This window comes from Neolamprologus multifasciatus, chromosome 14 (genome assembly GCF_963576455.1).
Source record: "Neolamprologus multifasciatus chromosome 14, fNeoMul1.2, whole genome shotgun sequence".
NCBI lineage: Eukaryota > Metazoa > Chordata > Actinopteri > Cichliformes > Cichlidae > Neolamprologus > Neolamprologus multifasciatus.
The window spans coordinates 12,611,086-12,632,586 of record NC_140452.1 but is presented as its reverse complement, the minus strand read 5'-3'; the positions used below and the strand labels follow the sequence as shown (position 1 = coordinate 12,632,586).

The window sequence follows — 21,501 nt, the reverse complement described above, 5'->3', positions numbered from 1 at the left end:
TGTTTAGCGATTTTTACAAAAGTCTCTGGAAGGAAGGTTTAGGGAAATGTAATATAATTAAATCACTATATTGCCGTCAGTTTTGTGCTTTCTCGTTTTACTCTGATCATTTTTGTGTTTACATCCCCAAAATTCAAAGGGTAAAGAAATAAACGTTGTGCTTTTAAAGGAAATGGGTGGTACCCAAGGAAGCCAAACCCCTTTGCAGTAGTCAGATTTATCCCTCAGTCAGTTCTCGAGATTTTCCATGTCTTTTGCATATCCCCTGCCTCCTCCATATGCTATTGGGTTCTTTAACTCCTCCCATTAGTCCACTGACCAATGCTGCGCATAAACCACGCCCCTAATCTCCTCCTTTCCCTTGTCCTCTTCCTTACTGTCCCCTTCTTCTCCCAGACAGACCCTGCCCTTTCCTTTCTGTCGCCCTGTCTGTGGATTCTGTATTGGAGAGGTTTGGGACACTGACAATGGGAAGCTTTCTTTACGGCCTGCAATGCTGACACTCCTGTTCCTCCTGTTGGGAATTTATGTGAGTACAATGTAACCATTCACTTATTTTTTTACGGTGTCGAATTTCTGCTTTCTCATCCTGCTTGTTCCGTTATCCGGAGTCCTCAGAGATACAATGACTGGGCTATAAGCAGATGAATAATTGATTACTTCATTCCAGCAGCATCTGTGCACGGATAAATCATATCAGAGGGGGCTGTACTTTAAAAAAACAAACAAAAAAACATGATGTCCCCCTCTTTTGTGCTTTTTTAAATTGCAACAATCAACCAACTTAAAGTCAACGCAATTAATTCCAGCACCGTTTAAGACAAACTGTTGCACAGAAATTCTCCATTGCTCTGATTTTTTTTAAAGCATTTTTTTTTCATTGCTTCCTCTTTCAGCCCACACACTTCTCCATTTTAGCTCCTAGCTGGCTGCCGGCTGGCTGCCGGCTCAGTAGCAGGTGGGCATCTCTGCTGCAGTCTGAGGGCTGGGCTCTTTTAACCAAGCATACATGCTCGTTTGTTAGAGGATTAGTGATCTTCCGTTGGTTTTTCTCATCTGAATATGTATGGAGTGTGCTGCTGAGAAGTTTTGTGAGCCACATGTGAATCGACATGTTGTTTTCTTGTGTCACTCTGTGGCTCCTTGTGTTGCACTGTACTGCAGCAACAGCAGCAGGCAATGCATCATTTTTGAAGACATTTTTTTTTTAGTCTTCAGGCCTAGACTGTGAGCAGATGGCCCAGTGGTTTTGGTATTGATTGTCTTTGTTCTGAAAGGCTCGTTTTATATTTTTCATTTTAGGGTAAAAGTATCTCAAAAGTTACATTTTTAAAAAGAGTGCAGGTGATAGAGATGTTTTGCTCTGTTGGCTGCTTGCACTGGGTCACAGGGAGGGTGCAGACGGTGCAGGATGCTGCGCCAGAGGGCAGATTGTTAGCAGAGCTTAGAGAGTCAAATCATATCTGTGTTCTTAAGGTATACAGGACAGGGAACATGTGCAAGAGAACCAGGGGACCAACAAGGGCATTGTGTGGGGTATACAGTACTACTCTGCAAATATTGAGCAACAGAGATTAAACTGTAGCTTAGAAGTGACCAGAAACAGCAACAGCTTTTGAATACTAATTCGATCAAAGGCAGACATGTAGCATATATGCTATAGGCTATAGCCCTTACCTTCTAACAAAATCAGCCCCCAGTGCACCAACGCAAATGAGAGAATAGGGAACTTGATAAATATATTATAAAAAGATAGATTGCAGGATAATTAGATTTTTTTTTATCTTTCATATTCAATGATTTATTGACCTGCTTTCCATATTATTATATCAGTATTTAAATGAGATCCATGGAAGTGAGTCAGTTCTCCTGGTTTTATTATTCCTAATTTGTGTAACAACATCAAATGGAAACGATGTAATCTAATATAATGCAATATCAGTTGATCTGGCTCCACTGTTAATTGCTAATCAGTGTATGAGTAACCTGATTTAATATAATACACAAGTGTGATCGTTTGCCCTTTCTAATCTCTCCTAGTTGTCATTGTGAGGTTTGTTGAAACCCCAATTCAGAATAAATAGATTGCTGTAGGTAATAACTATAATAATTATAATTATGGTTTATAGCTCTAGCCAATTAGAAAGCACAGAGTTATTTTGGAGTTTAGGACAAAATATTTGAAGGTTTAATCTCCATGAAAAGGATTGTGCATATTTTGTGTTATTAATTCATTTATTGGATCAGATTATTGCTCACTGATCAACAGAAGAATGACTGTAGATGAGCCAGAGTTTTGACTTGAGTCTAATTGTCAGCTGGTGTCCCTGGTCAGTTCCTGAAACGGCAATCTAAAATTAGAATATAATGACTTATCACAGCCGGTGCATGCTGATAGTACACAGGCTACAGATGACCAGCAACCAGTACAAGGCGCATCCACCAAACTACCAATACAACAACCACAATGAGGTAGACTACATAGAAAACAAAAGAAGGTAAAATGTTTGTGATTGGATCCTCTAATTCTGTACTTACGTTTGATCAGTCGGTCCTCCTTTGAATAGCACTTTTATTTATTTTTTTTATTTCTGTTTAGTGGTTTATGAGGCATCATCAGCCTTTCATAAGACATCATCAAGAGGGATGCAGTCACATCAAGATTACTCGCTATAGATAATAAATATTAGATGAGACTTTCTGAAGCAGCAGAGTGGTTTATTTCAACTAAAAAAATAATCAATATTTTCTGGAAAATACCTTTACCAGTGGACATCTTTAAACCTTCAGCTACTGAACTAAAGTGCTGTTGTTTCTTTTATTGAACAACAGTGCAAAGTTCAGAGATGAACGAAATTTATAGATTACAGACTGAGGCATTCACCCTGTAAAACATGTGACAGCGCAAAATAGTTAAGTCAATAAAAGTAAATATAGCACAATAAAGTCACAGTTTATTTCTTTACCTATTATAATAACATAGCAGCTGAGCACTGGTACTGTTCATTTTATCAAACCAACATTTGTGCCGCTCGGCAAACTGCCAAGCCGAAATCACATTCAGTTTCTTAAACATCCTGAACACGAACTACATTTTCTTAACAAAGAGTAACCCCACTAATGCTTCACAGTGTCTGTGTATCTGCAAAGTACAGCGTCTATGAGACCGTATTTGAACTACTGAGTCATAGTATGAGACATCTCAGTCCTCTTACTGCAGGTGAATAAGCATTGCAGGCACCGCTTGTGCGCCGATCTACCTTTTGTTAAATCTGCAGTGCGTGTTGTGCCTGCAGACAGGCTGCCCTGCGTGCCGCATTGTCTTCTGACAATGTTTAGGAGTGTGGGCTCACAAGGCGAGACAAAAATCTGCTGTTGTCAGATCTTATCAATCTAAACACAAAACAAAATGATGAAAAACTGCCACAGTGTTAGTTTTTAGTAGTTCAGTGTTTAATTGCAATCAGTAAGTGTCTATGCTAGGCCATTATTAGGCATGCAAATGTGTCCCACTCTTATGCTGAGTGTATCATTCTCAATAGCCTTACACATAATATGCAGACACTGTTTTTCTTTTATGTAAAGCCCAGATTTCCATGCTGTGACTGTTCTGTCAGAGATTGATGCATCGAGACAGATTTCTTCATTTGATGGAGTGTAAGGGTGGTGGTGGTGGTGGGGGGGGGGGTGTATTAGTCTTAAGAAGTTTGTGTGAATAATGATTGATGAGTCATCACGAAGCCGGCATCTTTTCTGTCCCTAAAAACATAAAACAGACCCTGTGCTTAGATCCAGCTGCCTGGATGTCTCATTCTTAGGTCCACATTAACTTTGGTGTTGCAAACAGTGTAATTGCTCCACATTGTTATTCCTAGTGCAGATATAACTGTGTGAATAGTTATTATTGACCTGTGTTCACCTGAAAGTGCTACAAATTGAGACAATGATCACAAATGTCGTATGTTATTAACAAAACGCACAGTCATGAATGTTTCTGAACAAACTTACAAACAATGAGACATTCGCTGTGATGCAGACAATAGTTCAGATGCTTTGTGATTATGTCATTTATGCTGTGTCTCTGGAGCATATGCTTTTCTCACTTCTACTCTTACTTGTCTTTTCTCTCTTTATATCTGAGTCAAGCATACAGATATTCCTTTGTAACAGTCTACCTTGTTCCTCATAACCCAGAAAAACCTTTCAACAGTGTGTTGGGTTTATTCAAAATGACATTTCGGGTAATTCTGCTCAGCCTGTGAACAATTACTGTGTGATGGCACATGAGGAAGGACACAACAGATGTAGCAGAAAACATAAACTACAGTCTATATTTAAACACAATCTGGAGAGCACATCACTGAGGGCCAACACTTCTCTCTTCGGGTCAGTGAGGCTTTCACCAGTGTTTGCTGGTCTAGTACATAAACAACTGCTGAAGACTCCTCTCTGCTGTGTCTCTTAAAACTGATATCACAAGATGGTAACACGGATACAAAGTCCATTTTCCAAGAGATGCTGTATGCAATTGTAGTTCAATAATACTGAGCTGGCTAAGATAGTAATGCTTAAAATAGATTTAAAATATAGGATACCATTGGAGAAAAAGATACTTGTCTGTTACTCAAATAAGGAAAGAGGAAGGGAAGAGGCAAATACTTTATATGGCCACTGAAGCACAAACATCCTGGAATCCTGAATAGTCACTGTTAAGGAATGGTATTAACAATCTGTAAATTACAGCCTTCTTAAAGGGCCAGTTTCTGATTTCTCATTATGTAGATCAGGGGTAGGCAACTCCAGGGCTCAAGTGCCGGTGTCCTGCAGGTTTTAGATCGCACCCTGGGTTAACACACCTGAATCAAATGATTAGTTCATTACCAGGCCTCTAGAGAACTTCAAGAAATGCCGAGGAGTCATTTAGCCCTTTAAATCAGCTGTGATGGATCATGGACACATCTAAAACCTCCAGGACACCGGCACTTGAGGCCTGGAGTTGCCTACCCCTAATGTAGATTGCAGTAAAAATTTGATGTGAACATCAGTCTTTCATTTTATTTATCATGAAAGTATCATTAATGGGATCTGTGCTCTTATATGCTCTTATATTCTCTATCCTACGTATACTGTTAAAATGGTGCATGGTCATATTAAATATGGCCTAAACTAAACAAAGAAATAGCTATCGCCCAAAAGCTCCAGGCTGCTCTAAATGCTCAGAAGTTCAGAAAGGTTTTCTTCTACTTGGCTCATTATGATGTTAGTGGTGCCAGATATTTCTATGCAGTCATCTCAGACACGCAGCTGAGGCTGTGAGTACAATAGCCCCACCCATCCACTGTCTAAACCTTCTGTTTGGGAGGGGCAGCCAATCAGAATAATTGATTGATCGGTTGGAGAGGTGAGGGGCTGTACCAAGGTACAGTATGGTTAGCATACCCAGTCCAAGCATTTGGTCATGTGACAGTTCCATTTTATTGGGCCAAATTCATTGGCTTATCATCTCCTGTATAAAAGAGTTATTTTGTTTAACTGTGTGTCTCTTAGCCTGCATAGTCCAGAGATATTTGAATGAAACTTCTCCACCAAATACTTTTTCTACGTTAACAACAGTTAAATGAATAAATTTCAGCCTGTTTGTAATGAATGACCGACTTTATGATCCGTTCATTTCTTTAATCAAAAGTCTTATTCAGTGTTGCACGAAGGCTGGAGCACATCCAGCTATAACCAGGTGGGAGGCAGGAGTGCACCCTGAGTACGTCACCAGTCTACCACAAGGCAATAGCTCACTATTCATTTGGAATCACGATTTAACTTAACGAGTATATATTTGGATTGTCGGAAATGGAGTACCTTGAGTAAATGCTTGTAAGCACACGTGGAACATGCAGACTCAACAGAGAAAGGCCTCGGGCGTATTTGAAACAAGAATTTTCTGCTGTTGGGAGGTAACGGTGCTAATCACTTCACCACAGGGTTGCTCTGTACTTGAAAATCACATGTTGACATGCTGACACTGATAGTTTTATCCTGGAAGCAAGCTGATTTATAACCGTTAACTGAAATTAGACAAGTAAAGTTTAATAACTTTAGGGGCTTATTTTGAGTTATTATTTTCAATGACTTTAACTTGCTCTCTGTCTCATTGACTATAACCAAGAGATGACATTTTGCATTAAATGTAATAATAGTTGGTCACATAACTGTGGGTCAAAGAATTAGTCATGTATTCAGAATAACATTATATTTTCCTCTATAACTGGAATTTTCCGTCTCGTAAAAAAGTTGAAATTGCTCTTTCCTATTTATTCCAATTTATCGAGGAGCAAAAAGCCCTGGATTAGGAAGCATGTGTAATTATTTTTGTTGTTGTTGTTTCCATTATAGAGGACAGCATAACCATAGTGATTTTTTATTAAAGCACCTACAGATATAAAAGTAGCACTACAATCGGTGGAGCAGTGAGAGGAGAGGAACCCTTACCTGCCCCACCGATTGAAATCTAAGCAGATTAAGCTGAGGGCAATGTTTTCTCTGAAGCAAGCTCCTGTTGCTAAAATCCAATTAAATCATTCATATTACATGTGCCTGTTTTCAAGAGGAAGATTTTGAGCATACACACTTGCTTCAAGCATGGAATACAGCTGTATCATCTTCGGACAGCTAGTGACTAGCCTTCCTTCTTTTATGTGGACATGAAGCATTTTCTTCAAAGCGAATTTGAAGTGACTGGACATGATGGTGTCATCTGAATCTGTGAGACAGTAATCCAGATGGCAGACAGGACCTGACCCTGCAGGAGGAGATTAAGGCACTTAACAGTAATGCAGGGTGAGAGTGGCAAGTGACGTTTTGCAGTGAAACGGCTGACTTTGCAAACATTCGCGCCGTGATTTTCTGCAGTAAAAAGAGAGGAAAGGGACTATTGACCTCATGTGTATGAAGCGCTGACTGTGCACTTTTCATGACAAAGCCTTGTGATTGCTGTTTAATCACATGCTTCCTCGAACATTAGAGTAAACTGCAGATTGAAGTCTTTAGTCTGTATTTAATTAAATATATTACTATTTATGTTGTACATTAGGTGTTCTCTAAATTCACACAGGGAAAGGAGGTTTTTAATGAAAGATCTGTCTGCGGTGAGGCGAGTGGGAGTAACTGAGCCGAGGAGGGCTGCTTGAAGAACAGACAGACAGGCAGGGAGAAGGGAAGGTGGGAGAGACTGTTGCAATCCTAAAGACAGCGGCCAGTCTGTCGAGAAGGGAGGAGCCTAGAGGTCTTGGCTCATCATACTTCCTCCTGATGTCACCGTTCAGCTGCTGCAATTCAGAGTCTATGTAACAGGAGGACAGCCCAGGGAGGGGAGGGCTTTTTAGGGGAGACAAGGGAAGGGGAGGCATAGAGTTTTTTGGGAAGGGCTTGTTGTGAATGGGCTTGGCAGACCTCCTTAGTCAGTAGGCCTTCTAATCACTTGGGAAGAAACAACAATAGAGTCTGCGCGCTTGAGAAAATTCCCATCTGTCTGTGGCTGGGTTCAGGCATACTGATGTCATGAGTGCATTTATGTGGCTGAGAGAGAAAGAGAAAAATGACAGGATAATAAAAAATCAGGGAGAATGAGGGAGGGGAAGAGATGTGGGGCGCTGAGCTGTGAGCAGAGCTGAAATGCCATTGTTATTGCTCGCTGCTCTGTGTTGCAAAAAGGGACAGCTGCCGCCGAGGCCTGCTTGCTCATGTGAGGCAGAGAGCCCAGCTCACCGTGAATTTTTCCCCATCTCCCCTCAGACAGAGAGACAGGTGGTTCCTGAACTCTGCCTGCTAAGAGTCAAGGGAAGGAACTAGAAGGAATTTGGGGAGTGGCATTTGAAAGCTTCCTCTTCCCTCTCGTTTCTCTCAAAGAAAAGGGGCCTAGTTATATTTTTAAGGCATCAGCTGAAAGACAAAGTGTTGTTTGGTGAGACATGTTATAGTGACGCAACAAGGAAACTGATAGTAAGCTCAAATAGAGTGAATCCTTCTTTTGTCTGTGTGTGCATTGTTTTAAACTGCAATGAGCAGGATGTTTTTACGCTCATAAACATGATCAAGAATGTTAAAAAATGTTATACATTGTCAGTTACTCAGAATATGACATCTTGCATCAATGATGGTGTGCTACATTCATTTACATATTTTGAACTGTAATCAGGTTTAAAATGACGGCTCAAGGTCAACTGTCAGGTTTCCCCGGCTCAAAGGTTCACTTTGATTAATAGCACCATAGCAATTAACCTTTTCATATAAGTATCAGATAGCTGTTTTAAGCTTTCTTGGGCATTAATGAAGTTACTGGGCATCCTAACTGTTCATGATCCTACATAACAAGAACATATCTTGCTAGTGGTACAAAGAAAATTGAAAGAAAAAGCAAAAGAAAATAAATTAATTGCCTTTGAGTTCTTTTCCCATGTAATTTGACATAGGAGTAGTCGTCACGGAACTGACTTTGTCAGGGGATAAATTCAGTTAATCTGTAATGAATTTTTTGAGCTTTAATTCAAGACGTACAATGCAGTGTCAAGGTTATTAGCGGATGGTGCATTACAGAAAATTATGAGGAGGCTAGAGTGTCAGTCACCTGACTGAAGGTGTTTTGCAGGACAGGAACTATAGAGGAAAAAACTGAAAACAATAGGGCTCTTTACAGTGTTAGCCAAACCAAATGACAAAACACACCATTCCTCCCGCTGGAATTTTATTATCATATGAGTCACTCACTTTTGTAAGCGGTGTTTATTGACCAGCTTGTCTGTGTTTTTGGACTTCATGTAATCCTTTAGATGCTTATGTACACTATGACAGATGTACGGCACAACATTGGCATGCTAAGTTAATCCCTGCTTGACCTAGTGGTATAATTTCATGTAACAGCAACTCTGCCATCTGAACTGCAAGCCAGCAGGCATCTACTCATCTAGGAGTCATATTAAATAACAAAAGTGACACAGTACACCGAAAAATATCACCAAGAGTAAAACATCAATATTAGTATCATGTTTCGATCAGCTTATACTGTGTATAACTTCTAACACTATTGCTGACAGCATAATTGTCTCCACTAAGAGTTCTACCCTGCGGTTTTAATCACATGTATATGTTTCTTCCCACTGTGTGAACTCAATTGGGGTTTTCACTTATAAAGTTAAACAGCCTCTGGTGAAGGAACTCATACTACTGACATAGTTTGATAAGCGAGACCATAAATTGCTCGCGGATACAGGATTTAGATGAGGTTTTATTGTGTTAGCGGGACTGTGAGTCATTTCTTCCTTTGCTCAAGCAACTACACCCTGTTCACCCTGCCTGACTGTTTCCTCAAGGCTTTCTTGACCTTTCTTCTCTTTCTTTCACCTTGTTTGCACAGGTTAAGTGTTCCCAGTGTCCCCTTTGAATGTCTGTCATTATGGCGAAGCGTGAGACTGGCAGCACCAGCCCTGTGGTGAGGCAGATAGACAAGCAGTTCCTGGTCTGCAGCATCTGTTTGGACCATTATCACAACCCAAAGGTGCTACCCTGCCTGCACACCTTCTGTGAGAAGTAAGCTATGAATCACTTAGCTTTACAAGGTGATCGACACCAGGAGATCAAAGTGACAGTAAAGAGATAAGCAGACATAAAACATTTAGAAGCAAAATAAAAAGATGAGTCAGCGTTTGGCTATTATAGGATGCAGCGTGCTAGATTTTAGTGTACTTTAATGTCTTTTTTAGCAATTTCTAAATTTGGTATCACAGCTCCTCGCTTAAGCGAGCTATTCTGTCATCATCATGGTTTCTGCATGACGTAAGTCACCAGCTACTCTAAGCTTGGTCACAAGAAAAGCACACAGCCTTTTTTTAGGGCACAGCTTTGGTAATAGCAAATACTGGTTTCCACAGCTGTGTTGCTACAGTAGTACTGTTTTTACATCGTTGTGCTTAGTAACCACCCAAATCACATTGTCCAGTCTTCTAATCAGGTCTCACCCTGAAATTGGTGCTTGACTGCAGCTTTATTCCTCTAACTGATTTCTTTAACATCTTATCTGATTGTAGATGTCTACAGAACTACATCCCTCCCCAGTCTTTGACACTATCCTGCCCAGTGTGCAGACAGACTTCTATCTTGCCAGAGAAGGGTGTGGCAGCCCTGCAGAACAACTTCTTCATCACAAACCTAATGGAGGTGTTACAACGAGACCCAGAGTGCAGCCAGCCTGAGGCGGGCAATGTTCTTGAGTCAGCCAACGCAGCTACAACATGTCAGCCCCTTTCTTGCCCTAATCACGAGGGCAAGGTAAGCTTAAAAAAACCAAAAAATGCTGATCAAAAATAGGTCAGAGCTATCAGACCTCATCTGCATGTTCATGACCAGGCTGCCAACTGTTATTGGATTAAAAAGAAATGCCTTCTGTATATATACATCTGAGCTTCTGAGCAACCTTGACCTCAGAAATGTGACTTTACTTGCCTCAACTGCACCATCTGCAGGTGATGGAGTTTTACTGCGAGTCATGTGAAACAGCCATGTGTCTGGAGTGTACAGAAGGAGAACACAGGGAACATGTGACGGTGCCGCTAAGGGATGTGCTCGAACAGCATAAGTCAGCCCTTAAAGGTCAGCTGGACACTGTTCGCAACAGGTATGATTTTTCACTGCTTTAACACATCATCTATTATGTGATTGCTTTTGGAAGACATTAGTAAAATTGGACGTGTAAAAGTATAAAGAGCTGTAATCTGCGTTTATTTTTCGCTCTGGCAGACTACCTCAGCTGACAGCTGCCATTGACCTTGTGAATGAGATCTCCAAGCAACTTACAGAAAGGAAAAATGACTCTGTGACAGAAATCAGTAATACTTTTGATGAGCTGGAGAAGGCCCTACACCAACGCAAGACTGCTCTCATTACTGAGGTGGAAAACATCTGCAGCACCAAGCAGAAGGTCAGCGATCTTATTCATTTTAAATTTGATGCATTAAAAAAAATCATGATATTTCACATTTTTGTACTAGCTCTGCTGACTTTCTCCATCTTCTTAGGTGCTTCAAACTCAGCTTACCTCTTTGCTTCAGGGCAGAGAGAACATTCAGAGTAGCTGTAACTTCACAGAGCATGCACTGAGCCATGGGAGCGCCACTGAAGTCCTTCTGGTCCAAAAACAAATGGGTGAGAGGGTGAGTGCTCTGGCAAGACACAGCTTTCCCGAGCATCCTCATGAAAACGGACATCTGGAATGCCAGGTGGAGACGGATGGATTGAGGCGCTCCATTCAGAATCTAGGAGTCCTGATCACAACGGGGGCAGTAGGCCATACCAGCGTTGCCACCGGTGAAGGTCTGCGACACGCACTAGTTGGCCAACACACCACTATCACAGTCACCACTAAAGACAAAGATGGAGAATTGGTGAAGACTGGTAACGCGGTTCTTAGGGCAGAGATTATCTCTGCGGATGGGGTGTGTACTGAAGCTGAGGTGGTGGACAACAAAAACGGCACCTACGAGGTTGGATACACCCTCCGCTCTGAGGGAGAATTCACCTTCTCTTTGCTGCTATATGAACAGCCTGTGAGGGGGAGTCCTTTCCGTTTGCGTGCTGTCAAACCGTCAGATGTCCTGCAGTCGCCAGACGATGTGAAGAGACGAGTGAAGTCCCCAAGCGGAGGAGGAGGTCACGTTCGCCAGAAGGCCGTGCGCAGGCCTTCCAGCATGTATAGCACCACCAAGAAAAAGGAAAATCCAATAGAGGACGAGCTGATCTATAGAGTTGGTGAGTGAAAAAGCGTTATTTTGGATATTAATCGTACTGTTGACTGTTCTTACAATCTTCCATCCATGCATATTTTTATGCTTTTAGTGCTTTTAATTTACTTTTAGTGCCACAAAATGGTGACTTATCCTTAAAAGTTTTCATAGTGTTAAAAACATGGTGATGTTTTGTTGATTTGACAGGAACAAGAGGGAGAGATAAAGGAGAATTCACCAATCTTCAAGGCATCTCGGCCTCCAGTAATGGTCGGATTGTGGTAGCAGATAGCAACAACCAGTGCATACAGGTCAGTGGCTAACCTATTTAGCTTCAAAGAATTCATTTTTTGAAGTGTTTAATAATTTCTTTTCTTTTTTTCTAGGTTTTCTCTAACGACGGCCAGTTTAAGATGAGGTTTGGGGTAAGAGGTCGTTCACCAGGCCAGCTGCAGCGCCCCACAGGAGTCACAGTAGATATGAACGGGGACATAATAGTAGCTGACTATGACAACAGATGGATTAGCATCTTCTCCTCGGATGGCAAGTTCAAGGTTGGCATTCCAGTCAGTAAAAGAAATGTATATTTGTTTGTTTGTTTTTAAACCGCACGATTATAAAGTGAAACTAGATTTGAAAACAAAACTTTGTTTGTAACAGAATAAGATTGGTGCTGGAAGATTAATGGGCCCCAAAGGTGTGGCTGTGGACAAGAATGGACACATTATCACGGTTGATAATAAGGCCTGCTGTGTCTTCATCTTCCAATCAAATGGGAAGTTGGTGACAAAGTTTGGTGCCAGAGGAACATCAGACAGACACTTTGCAGGTACTGAGTGATGTTAAATCAATAAATGGGATATTTTTTATATATATATATATACATGATCATTTTATTAACAGTGTGTCTTACAGAAAATGACAGAGATGAACACTTAATCAAGTTTCATGTATCAGGGCATGTGGTTGGGCCAGATTTACAAAATTGATTTCTGTTTCTTCACAGGAAAGTTGATTTGAACAGTGCTAGTGATCAGCATGTCTCTATGCACCCTTCATTTGTTTTAACTAATGAGTGCATGTATAGCTACTTGCTTAATTAGAGACATTAACACACAGTTAATGTTTTGGTTGTTGCACTGATTGTCCTAATTATAAATGATAAATTATACACCCTGTCATCATAGCACAGCTGGAGTCCGCAGTTCATGATGTACACTACTGCATGCCAAGTTTTGATGATCGTCCTTCCCTGTTGTTCAGATGTTGGGGGGGCGGGACTAATTTGCATGCTTTGCTGGAATCCCTCATTGATGCCGCTCCAGTTGTACAGCAACATTTAAGTTGAACTCACGCGTTCGTTCACTTTCATTTCTCACTTATAACTTTTCTTTTCTTTTAGAGAAAAGTGGTGCAAACATTGCACTGGATACAAAGATTAGTAAATCTGGCCCTGTTTTCAGTAAGTAATATATTCACTGTGACTGTGAGCTAAAAAAATGAATCTTTGTTCTCTTTTTCTACATGTTGGTGCTTCAGCCCTGTCATGTCTCAGCTCTGAGAGTTTCTCTGTGATCACTTGGTGTCTTGTTTTTGATGTCCAGAAATAGTATGCCGCTTCATCTCATACACTGTAAACGGACGGATGACTCATCTTTGCTGTTCCCTCCCCGTCTCCTCTGCTTTCAGGTCCTCACTTTGTGGCTGTAAATAACAAAAATGAGATTGTGGTAACAGACTTCCACAACCATTCAGTGAAGGTATGGCTCGTTGCAAGTATGTGCGAACATTATGTTTGAAAACCTGGGACTTTTTCCAGAAAGTGTGTTCAATAAACCTGAGTTGATTAGCTCTGAGATCAGCAAGTCTGAGTTTTCGGTTCCAGAGCAGCTGAATTAAGGGTGTACACGAGTAGAAAAAGAAAACCATCATCGCTAGTGCTACAGTATCAGGACTCACCATGGCAACGGGTAAATAAAGAGCAAAGCCTCCATTTGAATCCAGTAAACTGAAAAATATGAACATGCGTCAGTGCTGACCATGGTATTTATCTCAAATGGAAGGGCAGGAAAGAGTAACTTTAATCAGGTTGGTCTGCTCTGTCATCATCATAGGCAGACTGTGGTCATCATTATCCCAACTGGAATTTTCACTAGATAAATCTGTAATCCTGATTTTCAATTTGATTTTCAAATCTAATTATTCAGCCATAACCCAACAAGGGTAAAATATAAGTGAAAGAAACAAAAGATAACAGACAGATTACTTATGGACCGGTGATATTAATTACCCAGATAGCAACAGACTACAGGGCAGATCCGCCCTCAGGGCATTTCGATTAATTAAATAAAAGCTGTTTTTCCTACGGGTGATGACCATTTCATTGTTTGAATGATTATTTAGTAAAAACTGAATCTCCTAATGGAGTGTAAAAAGCTTAATTTTTCATACAGAGAGTTTCATTATTTCTGAGATTACTGGATAAAAAAGTTTAATGAAATTTACAGAAAAAACTCTGCTTTAATGTTCCCAGTTTAACCATTTATAATTTGATCTAATTTCAGCCTGCACTGATAGATGATGGCTTTTTTACAGTCATAGCTACGGTGTTTAGATGTTGCTGTTAATAGTAAAAGTTTAGTAATAGTTTCTAATATAATTGAAATGAATGTAAAGTTGTTGTTTTTTTGTAATTGCAAACAAGTTTAAATTTAAATGGCTTTTAAATACATTATATCAGGATGAGGTGTTTTAAATAAAGAATGCAGATTATAATCAGAAGAAATTAAGCTGTTGAACTGATTCAGATGGATGAGCTGGGAAATGACTGGTGCCAAACTGAGTCTGGGTCTGATCCTTATCCATTTTGGATCCGTCCTGCTGTGCAAGTGGACTCCAACATGGACACAGTTTGCTGATCTGTTACAGAGCATATGAATTTCAGACACTGTGCCTTTGACAACATTTAATGACTGAAACGCAATCTGTGAACACATTTCTGAACATGAAAAGCTCAGGATACAGGCTGTCTGTAGCTGCATTTAAAAACTCATGACTCAAAGGCCTAAAGAAAATCATTTCAGCCTAATCTTCACTCAAATGTTCACATCCTCTAGAAGATCCAACTGTGACAGACATTTTTCACAGTGTGACCAATTACAGTGTGGGGAAAATGGCTGACAGTCTGACAGCTGCATTACTTTCTAGAGTCTGAGAGACAGGAAGATGGAGACTATAGATTTTAGTGTGAGCTGATTAAAAGTCTGAGTTGTAATCGCTGTCTCCATCCTTAACGGTTGACAAGGGAATGAATGAAAAAGTCTTTTTAACCACTGGTTGTTGTTAAGCTCAGAGTTCAAGTCAACTCTCTTTCTGGAGCCTAAAACCCAGACTTTCTCTTAATTCAGGTTTAACAAAGTCAGACTTGTTAGCTAAACTCTCTTCCTACAATAGGACTGAAGTCACTTTAAGATACCAAAACTGAAGCAACCCTTTCCGATAGCCTCTTTATTTTGCAGGTTTTTTAATCTTAAAATAGTGCTTAGCATTCGGATAAAGGCTGCATACCTGTTCCCCCCCATTGTTTTCAGCCATGCACTTGGACTGATTATAAAATCAATCAGTTTCAACAGAACAAGAAAAGGCAGGCAGACTCAACCAAATATCACACACTGCTGTGCTTCTCATGCTGTGAGGATGAGACTGGCATTTTTCTTTACTTGTCAGCATCGTTCACCCATTTTCTTTTGTGCTTAATCTTACCTGGCAGGTGTACAATGCAGATGGGGAGTTCTTGTTTAAATTTGGCTCACACGGAGAGGGGAACGGCCAGTTTAATGCTCCAACGGGTGTGGCTGTGGATGCCAATGGAAATATTATTGTTGCTGATTGGGGAAACAGTCGGATCCAGGTTAGTTTGAGGAAATGAATAATTGGAACTGCGTTACAACTTGCAGTAGTCACTCATCTAATCTGTCCTTCAATTCTCCATACCCATCCAGGTGTTTGACAGCTCAGGGTCTTTCCTCTCCTATATCAACACATCAGCGGACCCGCTTTATGGCCCCCAGGGCTTGGCTCTCACATCTGATGGCCACGTGGCGGTGGCAGACTCTGGGAACCACTGCTTCAAGGTCTACCGTTACCTACAGTAGATACCCGAGATAGCCATCTTAAACACCGCAAGCACTGACGACACAACCAATGTATTCCACAAGGTGCAATGATTTTTTCCAGTACAGCCTTTTGTGTGTCGCCTCACCTTACCTTTATGATGTGAATTGACCATAGACAGCATAAAAGGTGGACGTCGCTTCCGTGACATCATCCATCTCATTTCAAAATATCAGATGTGATGAGGAGGGGTGGGTTTAAATCTGAAACTGCTTGCTCATTGGCTAATGACTTGCAAGTGGTTAGCCAATGATTGGGATAATCATAGCACATAAATCAGCAGATAATGATCCTTTTTAAAAAATTGTATGGCCAAGATTTACAAAATAGACTTAATTTTTTATTCAGTGTGCCCCAAAATGAGTGACTAAGTCAGCCATTTTCCCATAAACTTCTATAGGGTCAAAGTCTTTTTGCAATTACATCTATTGCATTCTGATGGCCTTGAAGCTGCTGCTTGCACTGGCTTCCTTTTTGCTGACCTGGAAACTACGTCCATGTTTTATCCTGTCTGTGGAACTGACGGTTGACTTTAAAATTGAGTGACGTAGCGTACCTCGGAACAAGCGATGACTTGAAGCTATGGACTGGTTTTTGAAAATCTGCAAATACTGACGTGGATGGTATTCTTAAACAACACTTTGTGTGAGAGCAGACAGGGTAGGAGATAGTTGGAACTATTTAATCAGCCATAACTTGTCCAGATGCATGAAGCTTTACTTTATCTTGATACCTAGACAACAACACAGTGCACCCATTAGTTGCTTTCTCATGAACTAGTTAATGCTTACAGTGAAATAAACAGCGCTATGCTTATCCAGCAATGAAATGTAAAACTTCTCATTTACTGACATCTCACATAAGTGTCACCACCATCTGTGCATTGATTTGCTGTATGTACTGTATATACATGAATGTATATTGTGTATATTAGATCACTCCCTATGTATGTGCTATAATTATTTTTTTTTTGAACACTCAGCCTTGTGGCAGTCCAGATCACAGGAGTCAAGGATTCCCGGATTTTAAACATGTGTATGGCAGCTGTTAAAGAGTGTGCTTTCAAACATACCCAGCACATGCTTAAATGAAGAATTGTCATATTTATTGCTATTGCAAGCAGCACAATGATCGTTTTTGTTATTATCTGTTATCTTGAAGGGGAAAAACAATGTAAAATGCTAATTTATTTTATTTTATACTAGCTCAGCATTTGCAAATTATTTTTCTAAATATGTTTTCTTTCTTTCAAGCTTCACACTTTCTCCCTTTCCCCAAATTAACCCCCTTAAAGCAGAATTCAGTATCCACCCGCATCTGGGAAATGTAGATCAGTGTTTGTGCACTTGGGCAGCTCTTTTCCAAAGCTACAACCCTATCTGGTTTTTATTTACAATAACAACAAAGAATATAAGTATTTAGGTTTCTGTGTTTAGGATTTTGGGTTCATAGAAGCACTGGCTTGCCTTTAACAATTCAATAGCTTTTATTCAAGTGCTACCACCTGGATAGAAATAATACAGATATCTCAGGAAATCCATCCAAATTTCACAATATCAGTGGAAGAATATTAAATAAAAATGTTTTTTTAAATATCATAAACTCATAGACATAATAGTGGAACAGGCACATTGGGAGCTTTGCGAGAAAACTGTTAATTTGTGCAAATTTAATCTGAATCCAAGGTCATAGCTTATTGGGACGGAAGATGAATTCTGTTTTATTGTGTTTGTTGCTTTGTGGTTTTCATATTAGAAACTGTTACAGATGTATTACCAGAAATGACCGTTTATGAGAAGACATTGACTAGCAAGCACATTCACGCTTAAGAGTACACTATTTGTGATACTGTTCTAAGCTTTCTGTCAAATCTGAGTCTCTGCCTGGCTTCCATCATGCCGTGACTCTAAATGAAGGACTCATTTGTTCATTCTATGTAATGTCAAACAAAAACACGGTGCCACAACAGAAGAAAGACCGGGTGCAAGTCTGACTTAATTAATCACAGTACTATGCTCAACACCCAGACACTTCCATAACCTTTCAGTGTGGAGCTTTTACTGAGCTGCAGGATATGACTCAAATTCTATCAGTTAAGTCAGCTAGGAAGCTGTGGTTTTCATGCACCTCGACTCGTTGCCAAACAGGAGCAAAGACATGCTCATCTTTTTGAGATGTGTCTAAAGCATTTTATCCAACCCAGTCTTGTTTTCTCTATGAATATGCACTGGTAATAAAAGCACATGATTTACTGAGCTGACGTGTATGTGTGTGACTAACATTTATGTTTGTTTGCTCTGCAGGGAATTTTTTTTCTCCTCCACCATTTAAATAAAACCAAATCGTTTAACAGTAGTAAAAATGAAATTGTAATTTACACAGGCACTGGGGACACACAGTTTGGGCTACAGTGGGTACAAATTTCAATTTTACTGGCTTGTTATGACGCTGCTTTTCCCAATATTTCTATATTTATACAGATTTCATGAAATCATTCAGTTCAATGCTATTTTCTTGAAAAATTATTTATTTGCAGACCATGTTGTCTTCCTGGTCTATGTTACAAATACTTACAGCACATACAGTATGCATCTTTTAACAATAACTGTTCCCAAAACATCCAAATGGTATATTTATATGTAATACATATGTGTATATACATAGATACATCAATGTGCATAAAAAATGCACTCAGCCTATTAGAGTATAGTAAAAGAAGCACAGTACATTGATACAGTGTCAAACCTAGATTAGCAAGCAAAATGTGCACTGAAAAACAAAAAACTCATACTGTGGATAAACATTTCATCAAGGTATTTTATCACAGGTTGCATAGAATTGTTTTCAATTTCAAAATAATAATAAAAAAGCTTGACATTTATAAAGTGATTATGAAGTTGATGTTTATTATAGGATACACAGCAGTATGAGGTAATCGGATTTTATGGCAACATGGATAAAGTTTTTAGCGTTTTTTTCTTTCAATGCAAACTGTTAATATCTACTGCAATATCACAATAATAAGCATGTCATACCGTTTGAGAAAAAAAAGATTTGATGAATCAAAATCAAAGGCGGAAAAGGATTGATTTGTGTCAACAGAACAATACTTGGAAAATAAATATATTTAAAACCAAAATATCAAAAAAATCAAAGAGAGAATGATTGCAGATTAAACATTTCATTCCCTTTAAGTGAAATAAAGCATAAAAAAAGCACAGTCAACATGTAGCCCTGTTGAGAAAGGGATTTAGCAAGCTCTACAAAGCTACAGTAGGCAACACTTACAGTAGAATTTAAGCGTACCAGTTGTGAATGTAGTTCCTGTTAGAAATAGTGGATGTGAAACCATTACTACACTACACTGTACACTGTAGACCAACTATCCCGAAAGCTGCTGTAACACCACAGGATCCTTTAAGAGAACTGTTTAAGTTCCCCTATCTGATTCAGTGTCATATGTTAACTAAGAGAAGAACAATAACCATTAGATAAATACAGTTTCTCATGGGATATACTGTAAAATACAAACATGTGGAAGTACAGTAGATCAGACACATTTGCTACAAGCCAGTTTAAATCAGCAGTGAGACTTTTTTAAAATTGTAAAGTACAAAAATTAATTGCATGCAAGAACATAAGCACAAGAAAAATATATTCACTTGGATGATTTTCAATTGAGCGTTTTACGGAACACACAGGACGCACATTTTACATCATAAAACCATAAAGTCCTGTGACTTCTTAGGCACACACAGAATCGAATCATTCTCTGTAAGAACAGACAGGTTTTTCCAGTGAAAGCGTACTGTGGACAGTGTCAGCAAATGCAAAATATTCGGCCTCTCTAGATCTACTCAGCAAAACACCAAACGCCATTCAAGGTAAGAGGCATCTTCTGTAGCACCTTTGGAAACTTAATAACACCTTTTTGGATCAAGTGGCATCAAAGGCCAATTAATAAGTGACAACTTGACAAGTGCCTTAAAACAGCTACTAACACTGTCCGTTTCCTAGTGTCCAGACCACTCTCCAGCATGAGGAGTGATGCAATATTTCAAGTAGATTTCTGAATAGAATCAAAGCTCTTGTAGTTTGTGTTGTTTCACACGCAATCTTCAGTTTTTTTTATGTAAATGTGAGGCACTTGCAACATAAAATAACTTTCTCGATCTTCAGTCTGTCAGTTAGACCTCTGAGTTGTCACTGAGGTTTTGTGTCATCATGGGCTCTGCACTGCTGGAGTTCCTGGGCACTTCTTTCTTCTCTTGTTTGGACCGAACAAGTAACACCACCACAATGATAACGAGAACGGTAAGTAGCAGCCCCACAAAGATACCAATCATCAAAACCAGGCTGTCGTCACCGTCCCTCTCTTTGAGCTCTCGAGGGATGTGTCCTTTGGTAAAGATCTCCCTGTCCGGGCTCGTCCTCTGTTGGCCACTGCGGTCCAGGGCGATGTGCAGGATGTTGGTGCCACGATTGTTACTCACACCAATGTCCTCTACTATATCTAGGACATCATTAGCTGATCTTCTGAGGCGATGTTGACTCTTCGGAAGCAAATCAGTGTGCTGACTCATCACGTGGTACTCCAGGCTTCTCTTCCCTATGCCACGGTTTGCATTGTCCTTGGACCGGACAGTGTAGATGGTGTGTATGTACCACTCTCTTCCTGCAGCCACCTGAAACGAGCAACAGCTATTATTTTAATGTCCATCCATCCATGTGTCTCAAATTACCCAGGTAAAGAAAAGGACAGAATTGATAAAGTGGTTTTTGCCACCTCCTCCCCATATTTTAGTGGAAGGCTAAAAGTATTTCTATTCTCAGAGATCCTTAACTGCCAGCTTTATTAAACTATACCAGGGGTGTCAAACTCAAATATACAGTGGGCCAAAATTCAAAACTGGAACAAACATTAATGTTTATTGAAAAAAAAAAATCTTCCTCCAGATATAAGAATGAATCTTTTCTCATGGACTCAAACACATTTTGCTGAAAAACTGAATATGGAACAAGCAAAGCTTAATACTAAACAATATATATATTAGCTGTATAATACCAGTAGGCCAGCTCTAATCGTAATTTGGTATGGCTTCGCGGGCCAAATGGGCCAGAGTTTGACACCTATGAACTATACCCATTAGAGTCAGATCTAACAGTTCTGTGCAGAGAGTAGTACGTATGTGCTATGAAACCTTTATTTTTTGACATTTTCTTGGAAGGAACAACTTCAGTTTTATTTTGTGATTAAAACAGAGCTAAACCTTACAGTCAGTTCAGTCCAGTCACTGCATAAAATGAATAGAAAAGCACAAAACTTGTTTAACCATTGGAAAATGCCCTGCCAGTCTGCAGACTTAATGATACTGACTTTTCCTTGTTAACAAGCCAAGAAACATAGATTCCCTGACCAAAAGCAGCAATTTGGACATGGTGAAAAGTGGAGAGTGTGAGTCATACCAAAAATACATAACTCTGGTATCATAACCTCTATGAAAGCCAACCTAAGGAGCTTTTCATGAGGGCACAGACTGTGTCTGGTCATTAAGTCTTT

The 21,501-nt window shown here is 39.8% G+C and overlaps 2 protein-coding genes across 4 annotated transcripts in view; one reads left to right on the top strand and one right to left on the bottom strand.

Moving 5' to 3' along the window:
- The first annotated feature begins 359 nt into the window (after positions 1-359).
- On the top strand, positions 360-18,197 carry LOC146503661 (tripartite motif-containing protein 3-like). 2 transcript variants are annotated; one of them, XM_085184811.1, is made up of 13 exons: positions 360-529; positions 9,407-9,579; positions 10,077-10,317; positions 10,512-10,663; positions 10,786-10,966; positions 11,064-11,793; positions 11,976-12,079; positions 12,155-12,322; positions 12,429-12,597; positions 13,171-13,230; positions 13,458-13,528; positions 15,538-15,678; positions 15,770-18,197. In XM_085184811.1, the coding sequence occupies exons 2-13, from the start codon at positions 9,434-9,436 to the stop codon at positions 15,920-15,922; spliced, it is 2,316 nt and encodes a 771-aa protein (XP_085040937.1). In that variant the 5' UTR covers positions 360-529; positions 9,407-9,433; the 3' UTR covers positions 15,923-18,197. The 2 variants fall into 2 exon arrangements, with proteins under 2 accessions (XP_085040937.1, XP_085040938.1); XM_085184812.1 differs by lacking the exon at positions 13,171-13,230.
- Positions 16,901-21,501, bottom strand: part of LOC146503660 (FRAS1-related extracellular matrix protein 2-like) — a 52,687-nt gene continuing 48,086 nt past the window's right edge. For both annotated transcript variants that reach the window (XM_085184809.1, XM_085184810.1), the window contains exon 24: positions 16,901-20,626. In XM_085184809.1, the coding sequence (XP_085040935.1) occupies positions 20,129-20,626 (498 nt within the window). In that variant the 3' untranslated portion in view covers positions 16,901-20,128. The remainder of the gene's footprint in view (positions 20,627-21,501) is intronic.